The 21158-nt window shown below is 43.6% G+C and overlaps 1 protein-coding gene across 1 annotated transcript in view; it reads left to right on the forward strand.

Annotated features, from left to right (window-relative positions):
* The window catches only part of frmd6 (FERM domain containing 6), a 30613-nt gene that overhangs the window by 2133 nt on the left and 7322 nt on the right, over positions 1-21158 (forward strand). Inside the window, exons 2-9 of the mRNA XM_071896442.2 lie at positions 10272-10592; positions 11956-12046; positions 14442-14521; positions 15035-15111; positions 15501-15687; positions 17136-17291; positions 17603-17668; positions 17864-17932. Of these exons, the coding sequence (XP_071752543.1) occupies positions 10494-10592; positions 11956-12046; positions 14442-14521; positions 15035-15111; positions 15501-15687; positions 17136-17291; positions 17603-17668; positions 17864-17932 (825 nt within the window). The 5' untranslated portion in view covers positions 10272-10493. The remainder of the gene's footprint in view (positions 1-10271; positions 10593-11955; positions 12047-14441; positions 14522-15034; positions 15112-15500; positions 15688-17135; positions 17292-17602; positions 17669-17863; positions 17933-21158) is intronic.

The following is a 21158-nucleotide window of genomic DNA, read 5'->3' on the forward strand; positions in this document are numbered from 1 at the left end:
AGACCACTGCTGGAGTGTAGGAAACAAAAAGGAAATGTGAACAAAGGTGGTTGGTGTGTGTCTGTGTGTGTGTGTTCATGACTCATTCTGTGTGTTTGTCTGTGTGTGTGTGTGTGTGTGTGTGTGTGTGTTGGATGGGATGACCCATAACTGCATGAGGCAACCCTTCTATAACTTCAATAAACACTTTTCTATCAGGATCTGATACGTTTTTCTATCAAGGTTTGTGGAACTCCTTACCTTCGCCTTTCTGTGTTATTTAGAAACCACATATGGCACTGCTTGTCACATACACAACTCAGTAAATGCTGGTTCAGTTGTTTAGCTGAAAGTAGCCTCAGTACCACATTTTGGCTACCAGTCGTTTCCTCTGTCTAAATCCTCAATGCCACTAGCTGAACCAAAACCATAGCCTCAGGCCTGGCTTTCTCCAGTGCTAAAACTCTGCAGCGAATACAAAAACTGGTAGATGCACTACCTGAGCTGAAGAAGAAGGCTTTTGTGGTGCTATACATAGGTAACTGGAATACATTACTGTCTCTCTACTGCTGTTTCCCTCTCTTTCTTCATCTCTCTTTCTGTTTCTATCGCTGTCTCTCCATCACTGCCTGCCTTTCTGTCTCTCTCGCTCTCTCATCGCCTTGTTTTCTCCCTCTCTGAGCTTCCACCCATGTCGCACTTCAACTGTTAGAGAGAGCAAAGGTGCCTGCGGCGAGTTGACTTTAATGTTTTAGTAACAGAGACACAGACAGAGAGAGAGAGAGAGAGAGGGCTCACGCAATTTGCATTTTCATTGACACTAGAGATAACCTGTTTTACACATTTTACATAATCGCATTCTAGCAATGCAAATTCCTCCAGGAAAGCCAGGTACGCTCCTGGGTTCGATCATCTGTGGAGCGGATTTTCATACCTTTTTGGGAGGTTGTTTATGAAACGCTTCCTCCTGAATTTATCAGTCAATCTACCTGTGACTTTGTCCTAGAGGATAAAGTGTAAGAAGAATCATATTTTGAGTCCGAAGACAATGCAAGTCAGGAGTATGGAAGCCATGAGAAAGGATGAGATTACCGTTATCGCCATAGAGGAGAAATCCTATCTCTCACCCCCCTTATTGCATGTGCTATCTCCACTGTGACTATGTGGGTGTGAATACAGTCAAACATCCTCCTTGGTGTAAGTTATACAGGTGCCCCCGGCTCTCCGCTCCTCTCCTGTCAGTCTACTCTGTCTAGCCCATATCGCTGCTTTTGGATGAAAACCTTGTGTCTTAGAAAAGGTTTAAGGAGCTGAGAACAACAGACTGACAACCGTACATAAAAAAAGAGTTTTGACTGGATTTCATGGGCGTGAGGGTCATGAAACTTGCTCTACGTATAGGGGACAACGGCAACCCAAAGACATGAAAACCACCAACATTGGAGTCCCGAGGATTTTCCGCAACTGCAGTGATATTCCTCACCCTGCGCCGTAGTATGACTCCTCATATCCATGTCTCAAGTGTGCCATGAGGACTGGAGACTGGAGAAGAAAATTGGGTCAGTTCTTCCTGCGTTTGTCTCCCTCTCTCCCTTTTCCTTGGATTGTGGTTTTTTTTTCCTCTGCTTGCTTTCTTGGCCTCCTTAGTGAAGCTTGAGTCCTTTCAAGGAAGTAAACCAGAGAGATTTAACCTGCCAGCATCCCCTGAGGGGCATCAGTGGCTTATCTCATGTGCCTCTCACTGCAGCAGGCAGTGTTTCCTGTGGAGTATTTTGTAGATTTTGGTCAGATTGGCAGGAGGTGGGCTTGTTACTGAGACCCAGGTTCACTCCTGGGCCAGTGACAGGACTGGTTCCACTAGGTGTTGCAGTTTAGGAATAGCTCTTAGCTGGATATTTATATCCTGATAAAACAGTTGTGCTGTAATTGCAGTTGTAATTCTTGTTTGTTTTTTGGGGCAGCCTGAGCATTAAGGCCAGATGATGAATTGGTATTGTCTTTACATACATTTTCTAGCCATGGGGGCAATTTTCCAGCTGTGGAGGACTAACGTAGCTAAATGATGATGCAAGGAAACACTGGCGCTTTACCAAAAACTGGGTGAGGTGCTTTCATGCAGCTATATATTCTTACACAATCTGGTAAGCCTCAAAAGCTTCCAACTATCTTTTACATTCCATAAAACATTGTAAACAACCTCCTGTACACTATGTTTTGTATGCAGTTAAAACATTTTATTGAGAAAAAAACGTGTGACTCTCCTCAGGTATGAAGTCGTAAACAATAGGAGATAATCGTATTACAAAAGCAGGAAACGATCAGATCACCTGCACAATCCGTGCCACAAAACGGAAGGCCTTTGTTTGAAACAAAACAACAGGGTTTGGTTGGGGTTAGTTATAATTGCAGTTCCTTTTTTAACCCTCTCCTTTAAGGCCGCTCGCTCTATTTCAAGCATATGTAATGGTCGGGTTGGCGTCTCCGCAGTGTATTGCGCTGCAGTTGCTAGTTTTGCGGGTTACTCATGCACGTCCCGGACCTGAATGCTGGGTGCCGTAAGCCTGCAGGGTGGGGAGCGAGGGGAGCAACTGCTGACTTTGTTCTAACATGTCTGGCAGCTCTGGCGGTTTGAGATGTGAGTGAGTGTGTGTGTGTGTGTGTGTGTGTGTGTATATGCACGCATGCTCACACTCCCTTGCTCAGAGCCACATGGACGCCAGATGTTATGAATGTTGAAATCATTTTTCCATAAAGGTAACTGAGCTTAAGTTGTACTTCACTGAGTTTTGAACTTTGTTACTTGAGCTCTTTGTTACTTTTTTGTTACTTGAGATGAAGGACCTGCATTTTCCACCTGCATATTGCTCCATAACAACAGGTTTATTCCTTAAATAATAAAGGAATGTGATTATTTTAACCTTAATCTATGCAGAGAGGGTTTTCTGAGAATGCATGCTGTTTTTCTTTGCACTCATACCCAGTACAACCAGTCTTTTACTGTTGGCCACTGAGCGGCGGAGTTCACTTTCCCCACCCAGATTTGTCACAACCGGTCTGGGGATTCGAACCAGCTTCCTTCCGGTCAAAAGCCTGTTTCTCTAAGGCCACCATTGTCCGTTTTATAATGATACCTGCTGCAAGAATGAGAATCATTCACCAACCAGGGAGGCGCTCCTGTTTCTTAATCCCAAGTGATGCCAAGACAAAGGATGCAAGGATGATAGAAGTCAAAAGCCAAATGATCCGGGAAGTCCTAAAAATTCCTTTCCAGTGAGGTAAACTCTACAGTGAATTCAGATGTTGTGACTTGAAATGTTGCAGCGGTGTTAGTATGAGTTGTATTGTAGCTTAGCCTAATGCTACACATTATCCATTCCTCCATTTTTCTCTCTGAATTATATAACAGCATGCATTACAGCACCATGCTGTGTACAGGCCTGACCTTTAGCCGTTAATGAGCATGACATTTGATCAAGGAAGACTCCCAAGCATTTACTCTTCCGATCTTGGTTTTGTGTCTATAAAGCAATATAATAAGATATGAATTCACAATTTTATTAGGTAACTCTGTCAAAGATCTCTCTCATTCATGAAATTCTTTATTCAGGAGCAAGGTTTGTCTGTATTGTGGATACTTGCTATAATTCAGATCCCTCATATCATTTGACCTGAGATATGTCGTTATAAATCCTGTTTAGGTTCTCAGACTTTTATTTTGACTCTGTGCCAGAAATGGATTGTTTATCCTCCCTGCTAGCTGGGTGGAAATAGAAGAAGAATTTTAACAGTCAACATACAGATATCTGCCAGATGATGTTATGGACTGGGGATCGTGGGAATCAAGGCCTTAGATAGTGCGGTGTATTTTCCTTCTGCCTGACTTTTTTTTTAGATTAGGCTTAAAGTCTATAAATGCACACAGGTCATCCAGGTGTGGGGTTGCAGCTAAAAGTGCTCCCAGCCTGACTTTATGACACTTAGCGTCACTCACAGTTATTTGTTTTTACCATCTCACAGTCTGTTGACAGCGGAGGCAGCCAAATATATAAAGGACGACATCACCAGAATCAGAATAACTTTATTGCCAAGTATAATACGTGAATGAAAATTTGTCGTCCCCTTGTTTCCTGTACGTAATGACAGGCATTTCCTGACATCATGACAGGCTAACAAGAATCCAGAATAGATGTTTAGATTTGGTTCGCTGACAATCTAAAATTAGTGGTTTGGGTGGTCAAGCGTGTCACCCACTAGTGTGTTTATTCCTGTTTTTTTCCCCCATGTAGGCCCGCCTAGTGTGTATGTATAGGTTAAACAAGGAAGGGAAGTCTCTTGGGTTGGCAAGCCTTACTGTGACGGCTAATGCCATCTTGTGACCAATGTGATTTAGAGCTACTTTTCAGCTCAGCAACATTTCTCATCAGCTGAATAAACAGATCTCTTGGCAGAAAACAGGGTAAAAAAAAATGACCCGTTCCCGCTCGGCTCCAGCCGTTGGCACTATTTATAAAAGCTGTGCCCTTTGAGGAGAGCCCTTTAAATATTCTAGCAAGGGCAATTTCTGTCTGCCTCTGCAGCTCATGCAACAGGCCTCCTGCATAAATTTAGGCTTTTCTTTATCTCTGTGCCATTCACACCCAGCCCATTGCAAGGTCCTTTTCCTTATTTACAACTGAATAGTTCAATTTCAAAATGCTATTTAACCATTTTGAAAATAAATAAATAAATCATTACTTGAAATGCATCATTTCATATCTCAATATCAAAATATAGAGGGTCCAGTCTGTGAAAGTTACCCACAACCTTGTTTTACCAAGTATCATAATTTGTTTAATTTTGTGCTATCCATAATTTTATTAGAGGAGTAACTTTTTCAAATGGAAATTTCAAGCTACATCCTTCTCTAGAGGCTACAGGTGTTTGTTTTGGCAATGGAAGTAGTTTGGTTGTTACATCCATTAGTTGGCATCAGGTATCCCTACCGAGACCTGAGCCAAACAGTATTTGTAGTATTTTTAAAGGTTGTTTTACCCTATTGTGGTGCCTTATCATATTTACAGCTAAATGTTACCAAGACAAAAGAAATGGTCATCACAAACCCCAGTTCACACCATACAGTCCATAACCCCACATGCATCAATAATGAAACTGTTGAACTGGTTAACTCCTTCAAATATCTTGGACTCACTCTGGACAATAAACTCAGTTTTGATCAACACACCACTGACATCCATAAACGCAGCCAGCAAAGACTTTCTGCCATACGAAAGCTTAAGAGCACTTTCTGTCGCACCTCACCTTCTGTCACTACTGTACAAAAGCATCATCCAGCCCATCTTACTCTAATGTTCACCCTGTTTCTTCACCATGCTAACTGCCACAAACAAGAACAAACTCACCCGCATCACACATAACGCCTCAAAAATCAGTGGACTCCCCACCCAAAACTTCTCAGACCTCAACAACAGAGCCCTAACACACAGAGCACTCACCATAGCGCACGACCCCACACACCCCCTCAATCCACTCTTCTCACTCCTCCCATCAGGTCGCAGGTACAGGTCTCTGACCTGGAAATGGTCCCGTTTTAAAAAGAGCTTTGTCCCCTCTGCTATTGAGGCACTGAACAAACTGCCACGCTGAATGTTATGTGTGTTATATGTATATATGTATCTATGTATTTATGTGAGGCCTGTAAAGCTGTGAAAGCAAATTTCCCTTTGAGGGACAATAAAGTATTGTACTGTATTGTAGGTTTGCCATAAAGGATGACACAATGAGTGCCAGAAAGTTTAGACCACAGGGAAATATTTGAAAGTGAATTTATTAAACTTTTCTGGAACTGACAGCCTACACTACCTGAATGGCCCCGATGCAGTAAACCCCACCCATCTGGCACTGCAAGCAGCTTAAACCAAACACAAAGAATTATTTGCAAACACTGTTCGACCCAGGTCGGTCCCTAATATCCCAGGGATTATGGTTGATGTGTGCTAGTCCAGGTCTCAGGATGCTGTCAGGGGGTGTAGAGCGCGCTGGCAGAGTCGGGGCGGGACATGGAGACGGTGGTGGTGCTGCTAGTTGTGTGCATCAGGAATCAAAGGCCTCCATTGTTGGAATGAGAAGCAGATGTTAGTGAGGAATTCTCCTGACTGCAGCAGTTTTCGTTTTTTTTCATGCCTGCGCGCTTTGAGTGTTCCCTCACTCCATCTCCCTCCCTCTGCCTCTTTTCCTATATATCCCTCCTGTGCTCTCCTCTCCTCCTATTTTTTTAGCTTGACACATGCTGTACCTGAAGCTATTCTTATGTCAGCGCGGTGACAAGTCAAGCTTGTCAGTCGCTGCTTCAGCCTCCATCTCTGCCGAGCCTATCCCTCCTTCTCCAACCAAGGGGGAGTTTGCTTTGGCTCAGCCGTCATCTTCAGTCCTGGAACAGTTAGACTTAGAGGCACTCCACCCTTCTGATGTCAAACAAGGAGGGAGAGAGCGAGAAAGAGAGAGACTTGGTTGTGACAGAGGCCCTGTCTCTATATCCCTGTGTGGGATTTGGTGTCATGCCTGCCTCCGAGGCTTGCCACGTTGACAGAATCCCTTAGTCCCGCTGTTTCAGGCTGAAAGGCAGGAGGAAGCAGACCTCGGTTGGCTGCTGTGTGTGTGTGTGTGTGTGTGTTGCTCTGGACGGACGCTGGTGTTGCATCCCTCTTTGCAAGGCAGTGAATAGGGGATGGAAGGCAGCAGTAATTTCATTATCCAACCCTCTCTCCCGCACACAAAGTGTTCCCGGTGCAGCATGTGTAAGGGAATCCACCCTTTCATTTCAGGGAGACTGCGGACATTCCCCTCTGTGGTGATGCCTCATGAGTCGACTAGACGTGACACAATAGGCCTTTAAAACCATCAGTAATGACTGCACCCAGTTATGTCTGAATTACCCCCCCCACTCGCCATGCCAAAGCAACGCAGGCATCCGCTTTCACCATTAACATGCAACAATGTAATAAACAGGCGCAAATTGTAATGTTACTCTGGAAGTCAGGAATCATATTTCTACCTGAAAGCGAAATATGATTCTGACTTCAATATAGAGACGGCTTCAAGGGCCGTTAACTTTTCTACATCGGAAAGCGACCAAGCCGGATGTGTAGCGCTCTCTCCACCCTGTTCTGTTCACACATCTCAAACATACGAAGGCGAAATCAAGATATCATTTTTCACTGGCACTCCTGGAACAATAGGGGAATCAAATAACTAATCGACGTGATGCTGTTAATTAATTTTCCCAGTTGCCACATCTTCAATAATAGATGGTGTAGGCAGGCAGTGTTGTGGACCGACTTGGGTTAAATTGGTTTTGAAAATAATTTGTAAATTTGTTTTAACCCGCTTAGCATAGGAGATGAGTGGGCTTTACTGCATCAGGACAAGCCAGATAGCATCAATTAAGTAGATTAAGTAGTAAATTTTTTGTGGGATACCTCACCAATCTGGCGGCCCAAGCAGGTTAAAACTAACGCTAAGAATTATTTGCAAATACGACCTGTCCTGGCTCTGGTTGTAGCTCCGCTGGAATCACTCTCAGTCTCCACAGGGGAGGAGAGCGAGGGAAGGAAGTGATCCAATTAGATGGATCTCACTTCTAATTAACCCCGGTGCCATCACACAGATCAGCTGTTCTGTAGTAGAGCCTGACATATGGTGGTGGCAAGAGAGCAGGAAGAGAGCAGAGTGTGTGTGTGTGTGTGTGTGTGTGTGTGTGTGTGTGTGTGTGTGTGTGTGTGTGTGTGTGTGTGTGCTTGCTTGTGTATGCATCTGATGTGCGTCTGCATTTTTGTGTGCATGGACATATGCGTACATGTGCGTATGTGTGTGTTTACATGTGCATGTGTGTATGCATCTGATGTATGTATTGTTTTGTATGCATGGATGTTTCCCTGTGTGTGTGTGTGTACGTGCGTGTGTGTGTGCGTGTGTGTGTGTGTGTGTGTGTGTGTGTGTACAGTGCAGCAGTGGTGTGTTTACTGAAGGTCAGCAGCAGCACAGGGAGCCTTCCTGGTCATGGCTCATCAATAAACTTTGCTGAGTGGGTTGTTGTCCGCCACACTGCACATCCAATGACCAGCTTTAATGAGAACGGACGCTATATGTCAACAATATATGTATTTATACCTGCTTAGTCCAAAGTACTCTCTGTCTTTGCCGCAACAAACCAGTGTTACGTGCTGACAGCTTGTGTACTGAATGGCTAAAGCATTTTATGACTTTGCAGCAAAAGACCAGTCCTGCAATATTACCATTGTTTATTGCTATCACACTGGTTTACCCTGTCGCCCCACTACTGGCTTTGTTTACATAACAATTTATTGATTTTAAGACCAATATTTTGATATAATAATTTTGATAGAAGGACTTATTGTATGTGACTTTTAACTAATTGTTTCTGGTGTCTTTTGAGGCTTGTTTGCATTTGCAAACACTGGAGTGAAACCTGAGTTTTGAGGTACGATGGTTTAAGAAACCTCCAAAAAGAGTATCCACATACAAGTCAGACTCCTCAAGAGTGTATGTAGTGAATAAACCCCTAATTTAAATAGTCCCATACATTTCCTGATTGTACCTTTTCAAATGTTAATTGTTATTCACAGTGTGAATAACAATTAACATGTTATACCAGCCCAGTATCTGTCCTATCTGTTTTCAATGACAACATGGCTTGAAGGTGAGACACTTTTAACAGGAAGAAGTGATGATCAGGATTGATTGCTCTGTAACGTTCTTTTGTCTGGTCTGAGACTTTTCACACCTTCTGAAGGTGTCACCCGGCCCCGGGCACAAACCCTGCTGGGTTACTTGCTACTCACAGTAGCACTGTTAATGCTGTAGGTGTGTCTGTGTGTGTGTTTCTCCCTCTCTCTTTGTGTGTGTGTGTGAGAGACAGAGAAAGAAAGAAAGAGATAGTTGTTGGAGGGAAAACAATGCCGTTGCCCTTTGATAACAACAGATTCTATTTTGTGTAAGTTAGTTTTAACAATCTTGCTCCTCCCATCAAATAGAAATCCCTCTCCCTGATATCCCATTGGTTTACACTGTTGAATGATCCCTGCCCACGTTATGTCTCGCCCCAATATCCTGTTTCAACAGGAAATAAGCAAGCTGTTCTCAAAAAATCCTGTTTCATTGTCACTTTAATACTTTCACCAAATGTGTTTTGCAAGTTGATATTCCATTTGAGTGTCACCTCCGGAGGGCCGATTCATGCAGAGTGGAAAAGTTTAAAGAAGGTGAAGAAGAGGGGTTGGAATAGACGGAGCTGCAGTCTGGCTCGTGACAGCGGACTGTCACGTTCCAGAAGTCAAACAGCTTAAAGCGTGACAGCAGTGTCAAACAAAACTAAACTACAAAACAAAACAAAACTGGTGCCAGGGGCAAAATATGGAACTTTTTTGCTGTTAGACGGCCAACGCCCAACCGACATCAAAACCCCTGTGCAAAAGTTGCTAAGAAACTGTCCAAGTGCTCGATGGCTTTCCTTGTTTGCCGCGGTATCGCAGTTGCATCAGACTTTCAGATATTAAACTTAGTATTGAAGTCAAAATTCTGGTATTGTGACAAAGTTTAAAGTTCAGAGCTAGTTTTGTTGTGTTAAATAGGGAATCAATCAATTTCAGGTGCGAGTCACTGGCTCGACATGCCTCATTTTATCTCTCTCTCTCTCTCTATTTCTCTCTCTCTCTTTGCTTCCTTCATTCCATCATTTCTTTTCATCAGCTCCTCTCCAGACAGATGTTCACATGTTCCCCGGGAGTCACTCACATTCCCCTGTCATGATGTCACATATTCATGGACACTAGAGCAACATCAATAGGAATGCTGTCCCCTCTCTCTCTCTCTCTCTCTCTCTCTCTCTCTCTCTGTCTTGCTCTTTATTTGTCTGACTACTTCTTTGTCTCTCTCTCTCTGCCTCTGTCTCGCTCTTTCTCTTACAAACACGCATACACACACACACACACACACACACACACACAACACACATAATCAAAAGTCCTCTGTGTTTCTTTGTAGCTCAGGTCTTTTTCAGCGGCAGCATATCTTCTGCAGTTTTGGTCTTTTCAAGTCTTAATTGCAACAAAATCTCCACAATAGCTCACAAATATTCAACATTTTCATCTCAGCCATGCAGCCACCGCCTACCTCTTCATACCTCTTAATACTTCGTACCTCCTCATACTACTGAAACATGCTTATCGCACACAGAAACACAAGACTAATGTGAAATCCTGCTTGTGTCTCCACAGTGGCCGGCTGCAGCTCGTGTCCCCATGCCCCGTCTTGTGAGTGCTGTTCGGCCTGCTGAGCCCATAGGTGCTGGTGTGTCTGTACTAGGCTGCAGCTGAAGCAGGGCTACAGCTACTGCTGGTGGTGGTGGTGTCGGTGCTTGCGGTGGTGGAGGCGGGTCGTCCGAGGGCCCGGAGCCCGGTCGCAGGCGGAGGGGCCTGTCCTGTCCCAGCCACACGAAGATGAACAAACTGAACTTCCACAACAACAAAGCCATGCAGGACCGCCGCTGTGTCTGTGTCTTTCTGCCCAACGACGACACGCTCAACGTCATAGTCAATGTGAGTAGAGATGTAAACACTGTGCAGGGCTCTAAATTAACTTTTTACTTACTTCCAAAACTTAAGCACCAGCAAAAATTTAAGGAGCATCTTTTTTAAGATTGAAAAATAGACAATTTAGTAAAGTCATTGCAATTTTATATCCTGGATGTACTCTATGTCTAGAAAGTAGAAACATATTTCAACACTGATTATTGACATAGAATACCACACAATAACATATAATATTAATAATAATGCACATCACATTTCGGTTCATCAGTTGTTGACATGGCTTCCATGCTCTTTGCCCTCAAAGTCACATCTCCACATCTCAGCTATCATAGAAAATCCTGACTGTCAAGCTGAAACAAACTGGCCAGTGGGGAAATGCTGTCTGTGAGTGGCACTGCACTCATGTTCACTGAGTGTTGGACAATTTTACACATCTCTGACAACTACAAAGTGTCAAGTTACTGTCCAGCATACACTGTTACAAACACATGCACACACTTTGGAGAATAGAATAAGCTTCACTTACATTTTGATAACAGATAGGCCTAGTAGTGAGTGTCTTTTGGCCAACAGTGGATACTTGAGAAACACTGTTTCTTATGAGAGGAAACTTCGGGAAGGGGATGTAATTTTGGCCAATTAACAGCTTTGAGGTAAATAAAATGAAGTTGGTGTTTGTTTGTCTAGAACAGAACAGACAGCAGGAGAGAGTATGTGTAGGCGCAGCAGTGTCCCCAAATTTTATTTCCAGGTCACATAATGTCAATGTTGAGCACATTTGCAACCAAAATGGTCGCACCTTAGAGCCCTGCTATTGTACGCTTGCATGTGTGTGGGTGTGTGTGCTTTACTTTCTGCTGCAATGTAGAAATACACCTGTGTTATCAGCCTAAATCACCAAGTTGGGATGAAACAGAGAAGGGTGTAACTGAGACCCTTCTCCACCCACAAGAAGTGACAAATAAAAATGTAAGAGGGAAATACAAACTGTCCTCTAAACAGCAGCGAGTGAGCGCTCCATCTAGAGAAAGATGAATTCACCAACATCAGAGCTGTTGCCTCTTTTATCTTTGGTATCTTTTGGTATAAAGACAGATTGTCTGGATTGGGAAAACATGGGCATGCTGTGTGCAGTTTACTGACATCACATTACAGGATTTCTGGGTTGCCTAGTGCAGCTTTAACCTTTCTACTGTTTATAAAGTATAATTACACAGTTTTAACAGTTTGGATAGTCTAACTTTAACTTTAACTTTGAACTCATTAGGTATAATTAAGTACAGTAACAAGTAGTAACACTTTTGACAGTTTAACAGTGTAAGTTAAAAAGCTGAAAGAGAGCTTCCTCTAATCTCCTCCTCATCCTCAGGTGAAGACCTTGTGCCAGGAGCTGTTGGTCCAAGTGTGTGACCTCCTGAGACTGAAGGACTGTCACCTGTTTGGACTCAGCGTCATTCAGAGTAAGACTTCTCCTCCACTTCCATGGGGAATTCATTCTTCAAAAACAAGTGATTCATTTGGGGGAAAAAGAATGTCTCCTACCTCTGTTGGTTAGCCTACATATGTCATTTTTGTGGTGTGTTGCATGCAAACTATCTTCAGTGTTCCCACGGGCCTTGGAAATCCTGGAAAGTTTGTGGATTTGATAAAAATAAAAGTAGAACGCTTTTGAACCTTGAAAGCTTTTGAAAATGAGTGGATGACGTTGAAAATACTTGATTTTTCATGAATATGCCTCAGCTCTCTGGACCTCTCTTCGTTCCGGCATCGCCACTTCACATCCAGAGGAAAACCCTATGATGGATATTTGTGTTGATATAACAGTAGTGTTCAGTTTTGAAATTACTGATTTCACCATGATTTCTTGACTTGACAAGATCATGAGTAAAAAATGAGACCTGTGATGTCTAATTGTCATGTCTTTCCTTCGAAACATTTTCACTTTTCACCAAACAAGACGTCGAAAGTCATTGGAAAGTAATTGAATTTGATGTCCAAGTGAGTGTGGGAACCTTGTATCTTGTATCTTGTTTGCCCTTTTCCAAGCGAACAAAACAGCCATTGTTTTCTGTGATTGTCCACTTCACACCTCCCTACCTTTCAAATCTATTGGAGTCTGTCCATTCAGTTGTGTGGAAGAAGGGTAATTTTACTCTTAAACTACACAGATTTCCCAGTGATTGGACAACATGTGGTTGCTCACGTCACACATCTTATGGCGTACTTGTGAATGCATGTCACAAAAAACTACCACGGCAACATACGAACAGTTGAACCAGGCGAACCCTGTTGTTTTTCCTCAGACCAATAACTTGGCTGGGGAGCCTGAATCTGCCCTAAACGCAGCATCTCTCACCTATCTGTCATGGCTGTCTCCCAGGGGTCTGGGCCACCTCAGCCTGACTGGATTCCATTGTGCTGCGAGACTAAAGCTGTTTTACGGTGACGACGGGGCTCGGCGAGGGTCATATGTATGGAATGAGTCACCGCGTCTGTCCCATGGCGGAGCAGACAGTGGGTGACAGTTGGAGGCAACTGCAAAAGGAGAGCAAATTGCAAGGGCAGTGTTTTCAGACAGCTGGCCTCCAGATGAGCCAATGACAGCCCAGCAGGTCAATTGAGCAGGAGCCAATGGGTCTGATTGTGGGACATTCCTGAACTGCTTGTCTGAACAGCGTGAAATCCCCTAGGCAAACAGAGGCCGCCCACCCCCTCTGTCTCACTCGCTGTCCCTCTGACCAATGCATCCACAGCCAGGCCCGCACACTAGACACTGCGGCACATAGCATTCAAAAATACTTCTTTGTTTGTTTGCCTCAACCTCTTTGGAGTGCTGGAAAGATGGGATTTGCACAGTGGAAAATACAATTAATGCCCAAAAGCTTTGACAACCACAGGAATGTTTGAAAGTCCATTCAGTGTACTTTTCTATGATAGCTTAACTGACGCTATCTGAATTGCCCTGATGTAGTAAACCCCGCTCACCTGATAGTCCTAGCAGGTTAAAACAAATGCCAAGTTAGTGCCATTTCTCCACATTTCTACACATTGTATTTGAGCAACTCGATCATATCCTGATTAAGGTCTTATCCAGGATAAGCTGTCTTTGCCTCCTCATAGGCCTGTCACAAATAATATCCATGTGTACAAACTAAAAGTGACATAATATTCTGAATATTACCACAAAAACAGAACTTGGACCACAAAAACCTACAGTTAGGTGTTTCTTTGCCCAAGTATCCAAGATAAGCGTATCCTAGTCATCATATTCATGTTTCTAGTCATCAGAATATGAGCATTACATGCCCAAACACTTAAGTGGAATATACTGTATAAGTCTCCTGAAAACGAGTATGTGCTTGTAAACACACTCACTCTTCCGGACAACACTCACATACCAGTCATCTACTCTTCATTACAGTCACCGCATTTGACAACAAAAACACGCCGTAACATACTGCCAAAGAGGACCTGTTCCTCCTCTCCGGTTGCCTTTGCTTTTCACCCTGCGTTTTTTATTTGTATAGAAACTCCAGAGTTGTAAGATCAGCAGGGCTGCAGCTCATGAAAGGCGTCACTTAAAGACCAGATTAAGACGTGACAGAGAGAGGTGAAGAAAGGAGAAGGAACACCAGAGGGACTCGGTACAATAGAAAATGCCGAGGCTGTCTGATGTGATCGCTCTGAGGCAGCCTTTGAACTAAGCTCATTCAGTGGGGATTTCTCTGTGCATCGGGGCTACACATACACGCGCACACACGCCCGTACGCACACACACACACACACACACTCACACACACTCTGATGACACAGAGGATGAGTGTGTCTTCTAAACCTGTGCCTCTCCTCCTCCAGACAATGAGCATATCTATATGGAGCTGGGCCAGAAGCTATCCAAGTACTGCCCCAAAGAATGGAAGAGAGAGGCGAGCAAGGTAAGAAATCTTGTGGTGCAGCTCTTGTATTATTTACTTAAAGTCACAAGTTTAAAAGTGAGCAGTGGACAGTGAGTCTCTGTTTTAAAGCTACTCTAGGCAGCTACACTAGATTTTTATTATGTAAAAATACACCCATTTTATCTGCCTAGCTCTTGAAGTGGGGTTGCAACAGAGAACAGCATCCCATCCCCACTAATTGATACCATGTAGATTTGTCCAAATAAAATTTGAGACGCCATCATGGAGGCTAATAAAGAGCTTTAATCAAAAACTGACACTTTGATCTTTTGCCTCATCTATTTATCCATCTATCTTTAGATGTGGAATCCTTATTTCACTGTACATGAGTCGACAGTGAAAAAGACCTTTAACCTTCAGCTCATCGCCCAAATATTTGACATACTAATACATCAGTTGTAACTATTGCTTGTGTAGTTTGACATCTATGGTGGACTCTGCATGCAGTAGAAAATAAATAATAACAATGACTTCCCCTTGTGTGTTTTCCAGGGCATTGACCAGTTTGGGCCTCCGATGATAATACACTTCAGGGCTCAGTATTATGTTGAGAATGGGAGATTGATAAGGTAAGTAAAGCCCTTGGACTGATGATACACATTTTGAGCGAATGTGCAGTAGTTAAAAGTAATGTTGGAAAGCAAGAATGGCAGTAACAGAGGGCAAGAATGACCTAATAACTCTGTGTAGATATAAGCTATGTTGTTGTTTATGCATATTTAGTGTCAGTATTAGACAAAATTGGCACCTTCCAATGTTTGAATTCTAGATATAGTTTGCAGACAAATGTTGGTTAGTATTTTTACTTAAAGGGTATTTAGAATTATGAGAGAAAAGCCTTAAAACAAGAGCTCTACCTGAAAGTCCCTGGATGGGCTGCATGTATCTGTCATCACTCAGTTACTGATGCACCAATTAACAGTTAAGTTCATTCTGCTTCATTCTGTCTTCCCTGCAGTGACCGGTCGGCCAGGTACTACTACTACTGGCACCTGAGGAAACAGGTGCTGCTCTCCCAGTGTATCCAAAGGGAGGAGGCCTACTTCCTCCTGGCAGCCTTTGCGCTCCAGGCCGACCTGGGCAACTTCAAACGCAACAAGCACTTTGGGAAGTACTTTGAACCCGAGGCCTACTTCCCCCCGTGGGTGAGTATGTCTAACGCGTCCCGTATGTGGCCTGTATGAGCCCCTGTGTGTCGAGCTTGTCAGAGGAGAAGAAGGGAAGATTTAAGATCACTGACCAATGCCCTGCTCTCTTTCCTACCTTCATTTTCCCTCTAATTCACATCCCCCTCTTCCTTGTCCTTGTCCCTCTACTTGCACCTGATCACGCTCCTATCTTGTCTTAATAGTACAAAAAAATCCTATATTTTCTCTGTGACTCTTACACCGAATACCTTTTCTATCATACATGATCATTTTAGGAACACAGGAATATTTGTAATAGCTTTTGTTTGTAGCTTTTTCTGCGGTTACATTCACTCCAAATTGTTCAGGAGAAGACGGCTAGATGCCTAAAATGTAAATTGAATTCATGATGTCATGAGAAAAAAACTTTTATTCTACAATGACAGTGTCTCTCACTGGTTTTTAGATTATTGTGTGCTGGTGGGAGGAGCAGAAAAGACCGTTAATGAAATGTGAGAAAGACTGTAAAGACTTTATTGTATTGTATTGTTGGTCTGTCTGATACTGCAGTGGGTCATAACAAATGTCCTTGCAAAAGACATCAATTATTTCAATGAGTCTAAGCTGTAAGGGATAATTCAAGAAAAAATAAATCAGTGTATGGGGAACACTGAATAATGTCTAGATGGATCAGCATCGCTAAACTGAGAAGCTTAACCATTCAGTGCAGCTCTGGTCCAGACCGTCCAGCCAGGCAGCGTTCAGCCTGGCCTTCAGTCTGTATGTGGGTCTGTAGCCACCTTCAATTAATCATACCGGCCAAACACTTTGCGACAGCTCCACATCTGAGCATGTGGGATAATGAGAACTGGGACACTAAGTTTATTTTTGTCCCTGGAAGTGGCACACACACACCGTTTTTTTTTAATCTTGAGAAATGCTACGGCTTAGCTGACTATTCTGGCAACACCCGCTTCTCTCACCACCATCCACCCCCACCCCCACCTCTGGTCAGGACAGCCCCACCCGTCTGATTGCCCTTCACTTCCTGCGATTAAACTTCTGCCTCCTTATCACCACTTGAAAGCGGCAGTGACAGGAAATTGTTGTTTGATCACGAGCGGTGAACACTATCCTACAGTAAATCTCCCAAAGATTTAGGTGCTTACAAAGCTTACATACAAAGTCGTACAAAAGCCACACGCGAAGCCTAGCGAGTGTGTTTCCGGTTCCTGCCTCTGGCTCTTGCTCAGATCTCAGTCTCTCCAGGTTGGGACATCTGTTTGCCCTGTGGCGGGGTGCTTCATTAACCTCACTGGCAACCTGGGCTGCCAATCTGCCACCGAGCTGCATGGGCTGTAATGAGTCTGTGCGACCCGAGGCCTTTGCTCCGCAGCAAGCGAAGAGAACTCAGTTTGTTGTCAGAGGGAGCCTCACGTTTCCCTCCCTCTCTCTTTCCCCCTCAGGTGATCGCCAAGCGTGGCCGTGAATACATCCTGAGACACATCCCCAACATGCACAAAGACCAGTTCGCCCTCACTGCGTCCGAGGCACATCTCAAATACATCAAGGAGTGCGCCCAGCTCGATGACGTCACTGTCCACTACTACAGGCTCTACAAGGTGAGAGATGTGACATTTAGGACACAGGATCTATCCTTTGTGCTAATAAATTAGTCTTTTCCAACACAGATGACACTGGGTGATTCATTTCTATCCAAGTTAAGCAAAATTTCTATGTGCAGATAACAATACCAGCATACTAATTCTATTGCTTTGCTATTTTTTTCAATTATTTGGCCATGGTAGCATGTGATACATCGACTTGACTCATTGGATTTGAGGCTGCTAGTAATATGAAATGATTCTGTATTTTACTTTATTAGATTCAGCTTGAGTTTCTCCTCATCTGCATCATCTCATTTTTTTAACAGGACAAGAAGGAAGTAGAGGCATCTCTTACATTGGGACTGACTTTACGTGGTATCCAGATATTCCAGGTACTGTTTCTTACTTGGCATTGTAATGAGGATTGCCTTTTCCCTGATTTTTGTATTCCTGATTTCTGAAAGGAAGTGGTGTAGCAGGGCCAAGCTGCAGTTGATCCTTCCTGTCATCCTGACATTTTAATTGGCTGAAAAGCACTTATTAACGTTTGATCTCAGACTTATGATGTGTGTGGTCCTGTGTTGCAGAACGTGGGGTCTGTGAGACAACTGTTGTACGACTTCCCCTGGACCAACGTGGGCAAACTGGTATTTGTGGTAAGTAAAACATTCTTAAATACGTCGTCACAAGTTTTTTTTTTTTGCCCCCGGAGAGACATTTTTCAGAGATGCCATGTTTCTTCGCTCATTCCAGCAGTGACGAAATCCAAGCATGCCCCGGCTTATGGCCGTGTTTGTGAAAGCCTCGCTCTTGCTCTTGCTCAGGGTCGTGGAAATTTTTACGCAGGGCTTCTCTTCTCCACACTGCCGTTTTATCTTAGCCCTGCAACAGCCCTCTGGAACTAATCAGGGATTTAGAAAGACTTTCCCTGCATGTGCACACACACACACACACACACTCACACATACACACATACTGTGCATACTGTATGCATGTGTCAGTGTAATCAAAGGCGGTATCTTCACATGATCTGCATGCCTCTTAATGTATATATTATATCAATTATCATCTGTGTCGCTGTGCCCTCAAAAGGAAAGCCTGTTAAATCTTCTCATCTCTGCTCTCTGAGTCAGCCTGTCGTTAAGCTGAGCGCAGCAGTCGGTTAATTTGCTTTCATAGGGTTTCTGTTATCGCAGGAAGGCAGAGAAGCTTACTATATATCTGTTTCACTCTGACGGATTCACGTTTACTGCCAGTATTAATCACAATCCAGAGAGGAGGCCATTATCGCTTATCACTGCTAAAAAAAAAAAAACCTTGTAACTGTAATTTTGGAGATTTTTCTGTTTTTTATAGGCAAGTTTCATAACTATAAGACGCCTTGCAGTGAAATTTCAAAAATGCTCGGTTGTCCCAAAAAGTTAGACTTTTTCAAAATAGAAGGTTTTCATCCGGCAGTGGTGAGCTTTGCTTTGGCCTATTTCGGTGCAAATGACCGACGCATCTGCCGCTCCATTCACGATAAAGACATCCTGTTTTGCTCATTCTGTTTTTCGGCGGTTTAGCTGTTGGCGTCGCGAGAGTGAAACAGCAGTGTGCGCGGCTGTGGTTCCTCTGTGGACGCGAAGGGCCTCTCATGGCTCCGTCCCACCCTTCTGCTGAATAACAGGCTTTCTCCTCTCTACTCCACCCATGAGCGCGTCATCCAGCACCGCTGCCACCACGGCTGCAGCTACGGGCGAGCGAGCCAGAGAGCGAGGCGGGGCGGAGGGGCGTGTGGGTCAATAAACACCAGATGTTGGGATGGTTTCGGGGGGATTCTGGGTTTGTGCTGTTGGCGGGGCTGACTTCGGCTCTTCCTGGGTGTCCAGTCATGGGTGTAGACTTTCAGGAGAGACAGTTGAACTTGTCCCTTTCAATATAAGGAGATGGAAGAATTCCCCCAATTATTTCTGCCACAAATGTGTATACTGTACTGTATTACTACTCGCTCTGTGTTTTTAGAAGCATAGTTGGCTTCGGTCACAAGCACAAATACCTGTTCCTCTTTAAAACAATGGAGCCCTTCTCCTAGTTGTTTGCAAAGGCTTTTAAATTTACTGCCATGTTTTGATTAAGGTTTGATTTTGATTAAGAATGAAGGTTTGCCCCTCGGATCAGGTGATAAGTTTAGCGATGTCTTACTGTATTTCACATCGACCAGTAATTCTCCTCACTCTCTCTCTTATCTGCATATTTTTCTCATGTAAATATGCATCTTTTGTTTCAATCTTGTACATGAAGCAAGGGAAAACAGAGTTGCGTTTAGGCTCCTATGATGGCCATAGCATGTCAGTGTGATTTGCTGCCTAGACTTTGATCCAGAGTGTGTGTGTGTCCCTCCCAAAGCTGAAATGAAACCTACGCCTTTGTGTCCAGCGGTGTTGGATCTGAGGCTGGAGAGGAACTGAGGGGGCGTTTGTCTGGACCTTGCCTGCTCTCTGGTTGATGCTGGTCTCTTTTATGATTGTTGGATAGAAAGGAAGCAGGGCAGGGCTTTCTTTTTTTTTTCCGATGTGTGTGGGCTGTTAGGGAGGTCTTGGAGAAAGGGGGAGAAAAGAGGACTTGACTCCCAGCTGTCATACTCAGAGGTTAGATGGACTGACCATGTGTACTGCATGAAATAAGAAACTTTTCTGAGGAGTGGCTGGACACCTTTTAATAACCTGCAATCTGACACCACTCTACTCCTGTGTGTGTTTGGTCTGGAGTAGAGTTACTACCAGTAGGGGAGCCGTAGATTCTATGTGTGTGTGGTTTTTGGGTTGTGTTTACCTGTTTTTCAGTGTATACTTAGATGATTAATATCACCGAGGAGTTTGTCTGCGAGAGAATAGAGAGGGGATACTGAGTGGCGACATCTGAGTCATTAAACTGTTTCCTTACTGTATTATTATTCTTTAACTTCTCAGAAGTAACGTTATATATCATCATGATTTAGATCATAATTATCTATACACAACCACTAGTTACATATACACGTAGGAGCTGAGTACGCAGTAACGTAGACCCACCACTAAAGAGATACTGACACACACACACTCATAAACATACACTAATACATTGGGAAAACAGTGATTGTTACATTTACTGTTTCACTTCAATTACTGTTTTATCAATTACCAACTGTAATTGAAGCTTTGGCAACAGCTGAACTGGACTGAATAGCTCAAGCTCATAGTATGTTGTCTCTATTTTTTAATTTGTTCATCCTTGGTAGATTTGCGGCTGCTTACTCATTCAGTTGCACACACCCTCACACTGCCCAGTACAACTACAGTGTGTTTTACTGGTGGCCACTGGGAGAAGTTTGAGGTTTACTGCAATGCTAATGCTGTTGAGGGAAAGGAGAGCATTACTCTACTCTACCCAGCCGGTCCAGGGATTTGAACTGGCAACCTTCCAGTCGCAAGGCCACCACTGCTCTGAGAATATTATCTTATGCGTGAAAGCGACTGTCAAAAAACTGCCAATGGGTTTTTTTTTTAAGAACTCATTTCCCTATAGTATAAAGCTGAATACTCAACTGCCTTTTATGTGCTTCTATACCCGTGCGTAGGCTTAAAACCTACTTGCATTCCGATAGTTTCTTTATAAATGTCTGGATAAATAAAGTGAAAGCTCAATTCTGCGGACAGAAAAGCGCAGTTGAGTGCATTTTCACGGGGCTTTAAACCCACCCATTGCCTTTGAAAGTCCAAGCCCCTGCAGAAATGTTTATAGGTCTGTATTGAAAACACCCCCGCTGACACTAAAGACAGCTGTTATTGGGTCGAGCCTCTGCCAAAGGCTCGGGAGAAAGCACAAGCCCACCATTTTATTCAGGGTTTTTCCGTGCATTCA

This window comes from Centroberyx gerrardi, chromosome 17, assembly GCF_048128805.1.
Source record: "Centroberyx gerrardi isolate f3 chromosome 17, fCenGer3.hap1.cur.20231027, whole genome shotgun sequence".
NCBI classification, from domain to species: Eukaryota; Metazoa; Chordata; class Actinopteri; order Beryciformes; family Berycidae; genus Centroberyx; species Centroberyx gerrardi.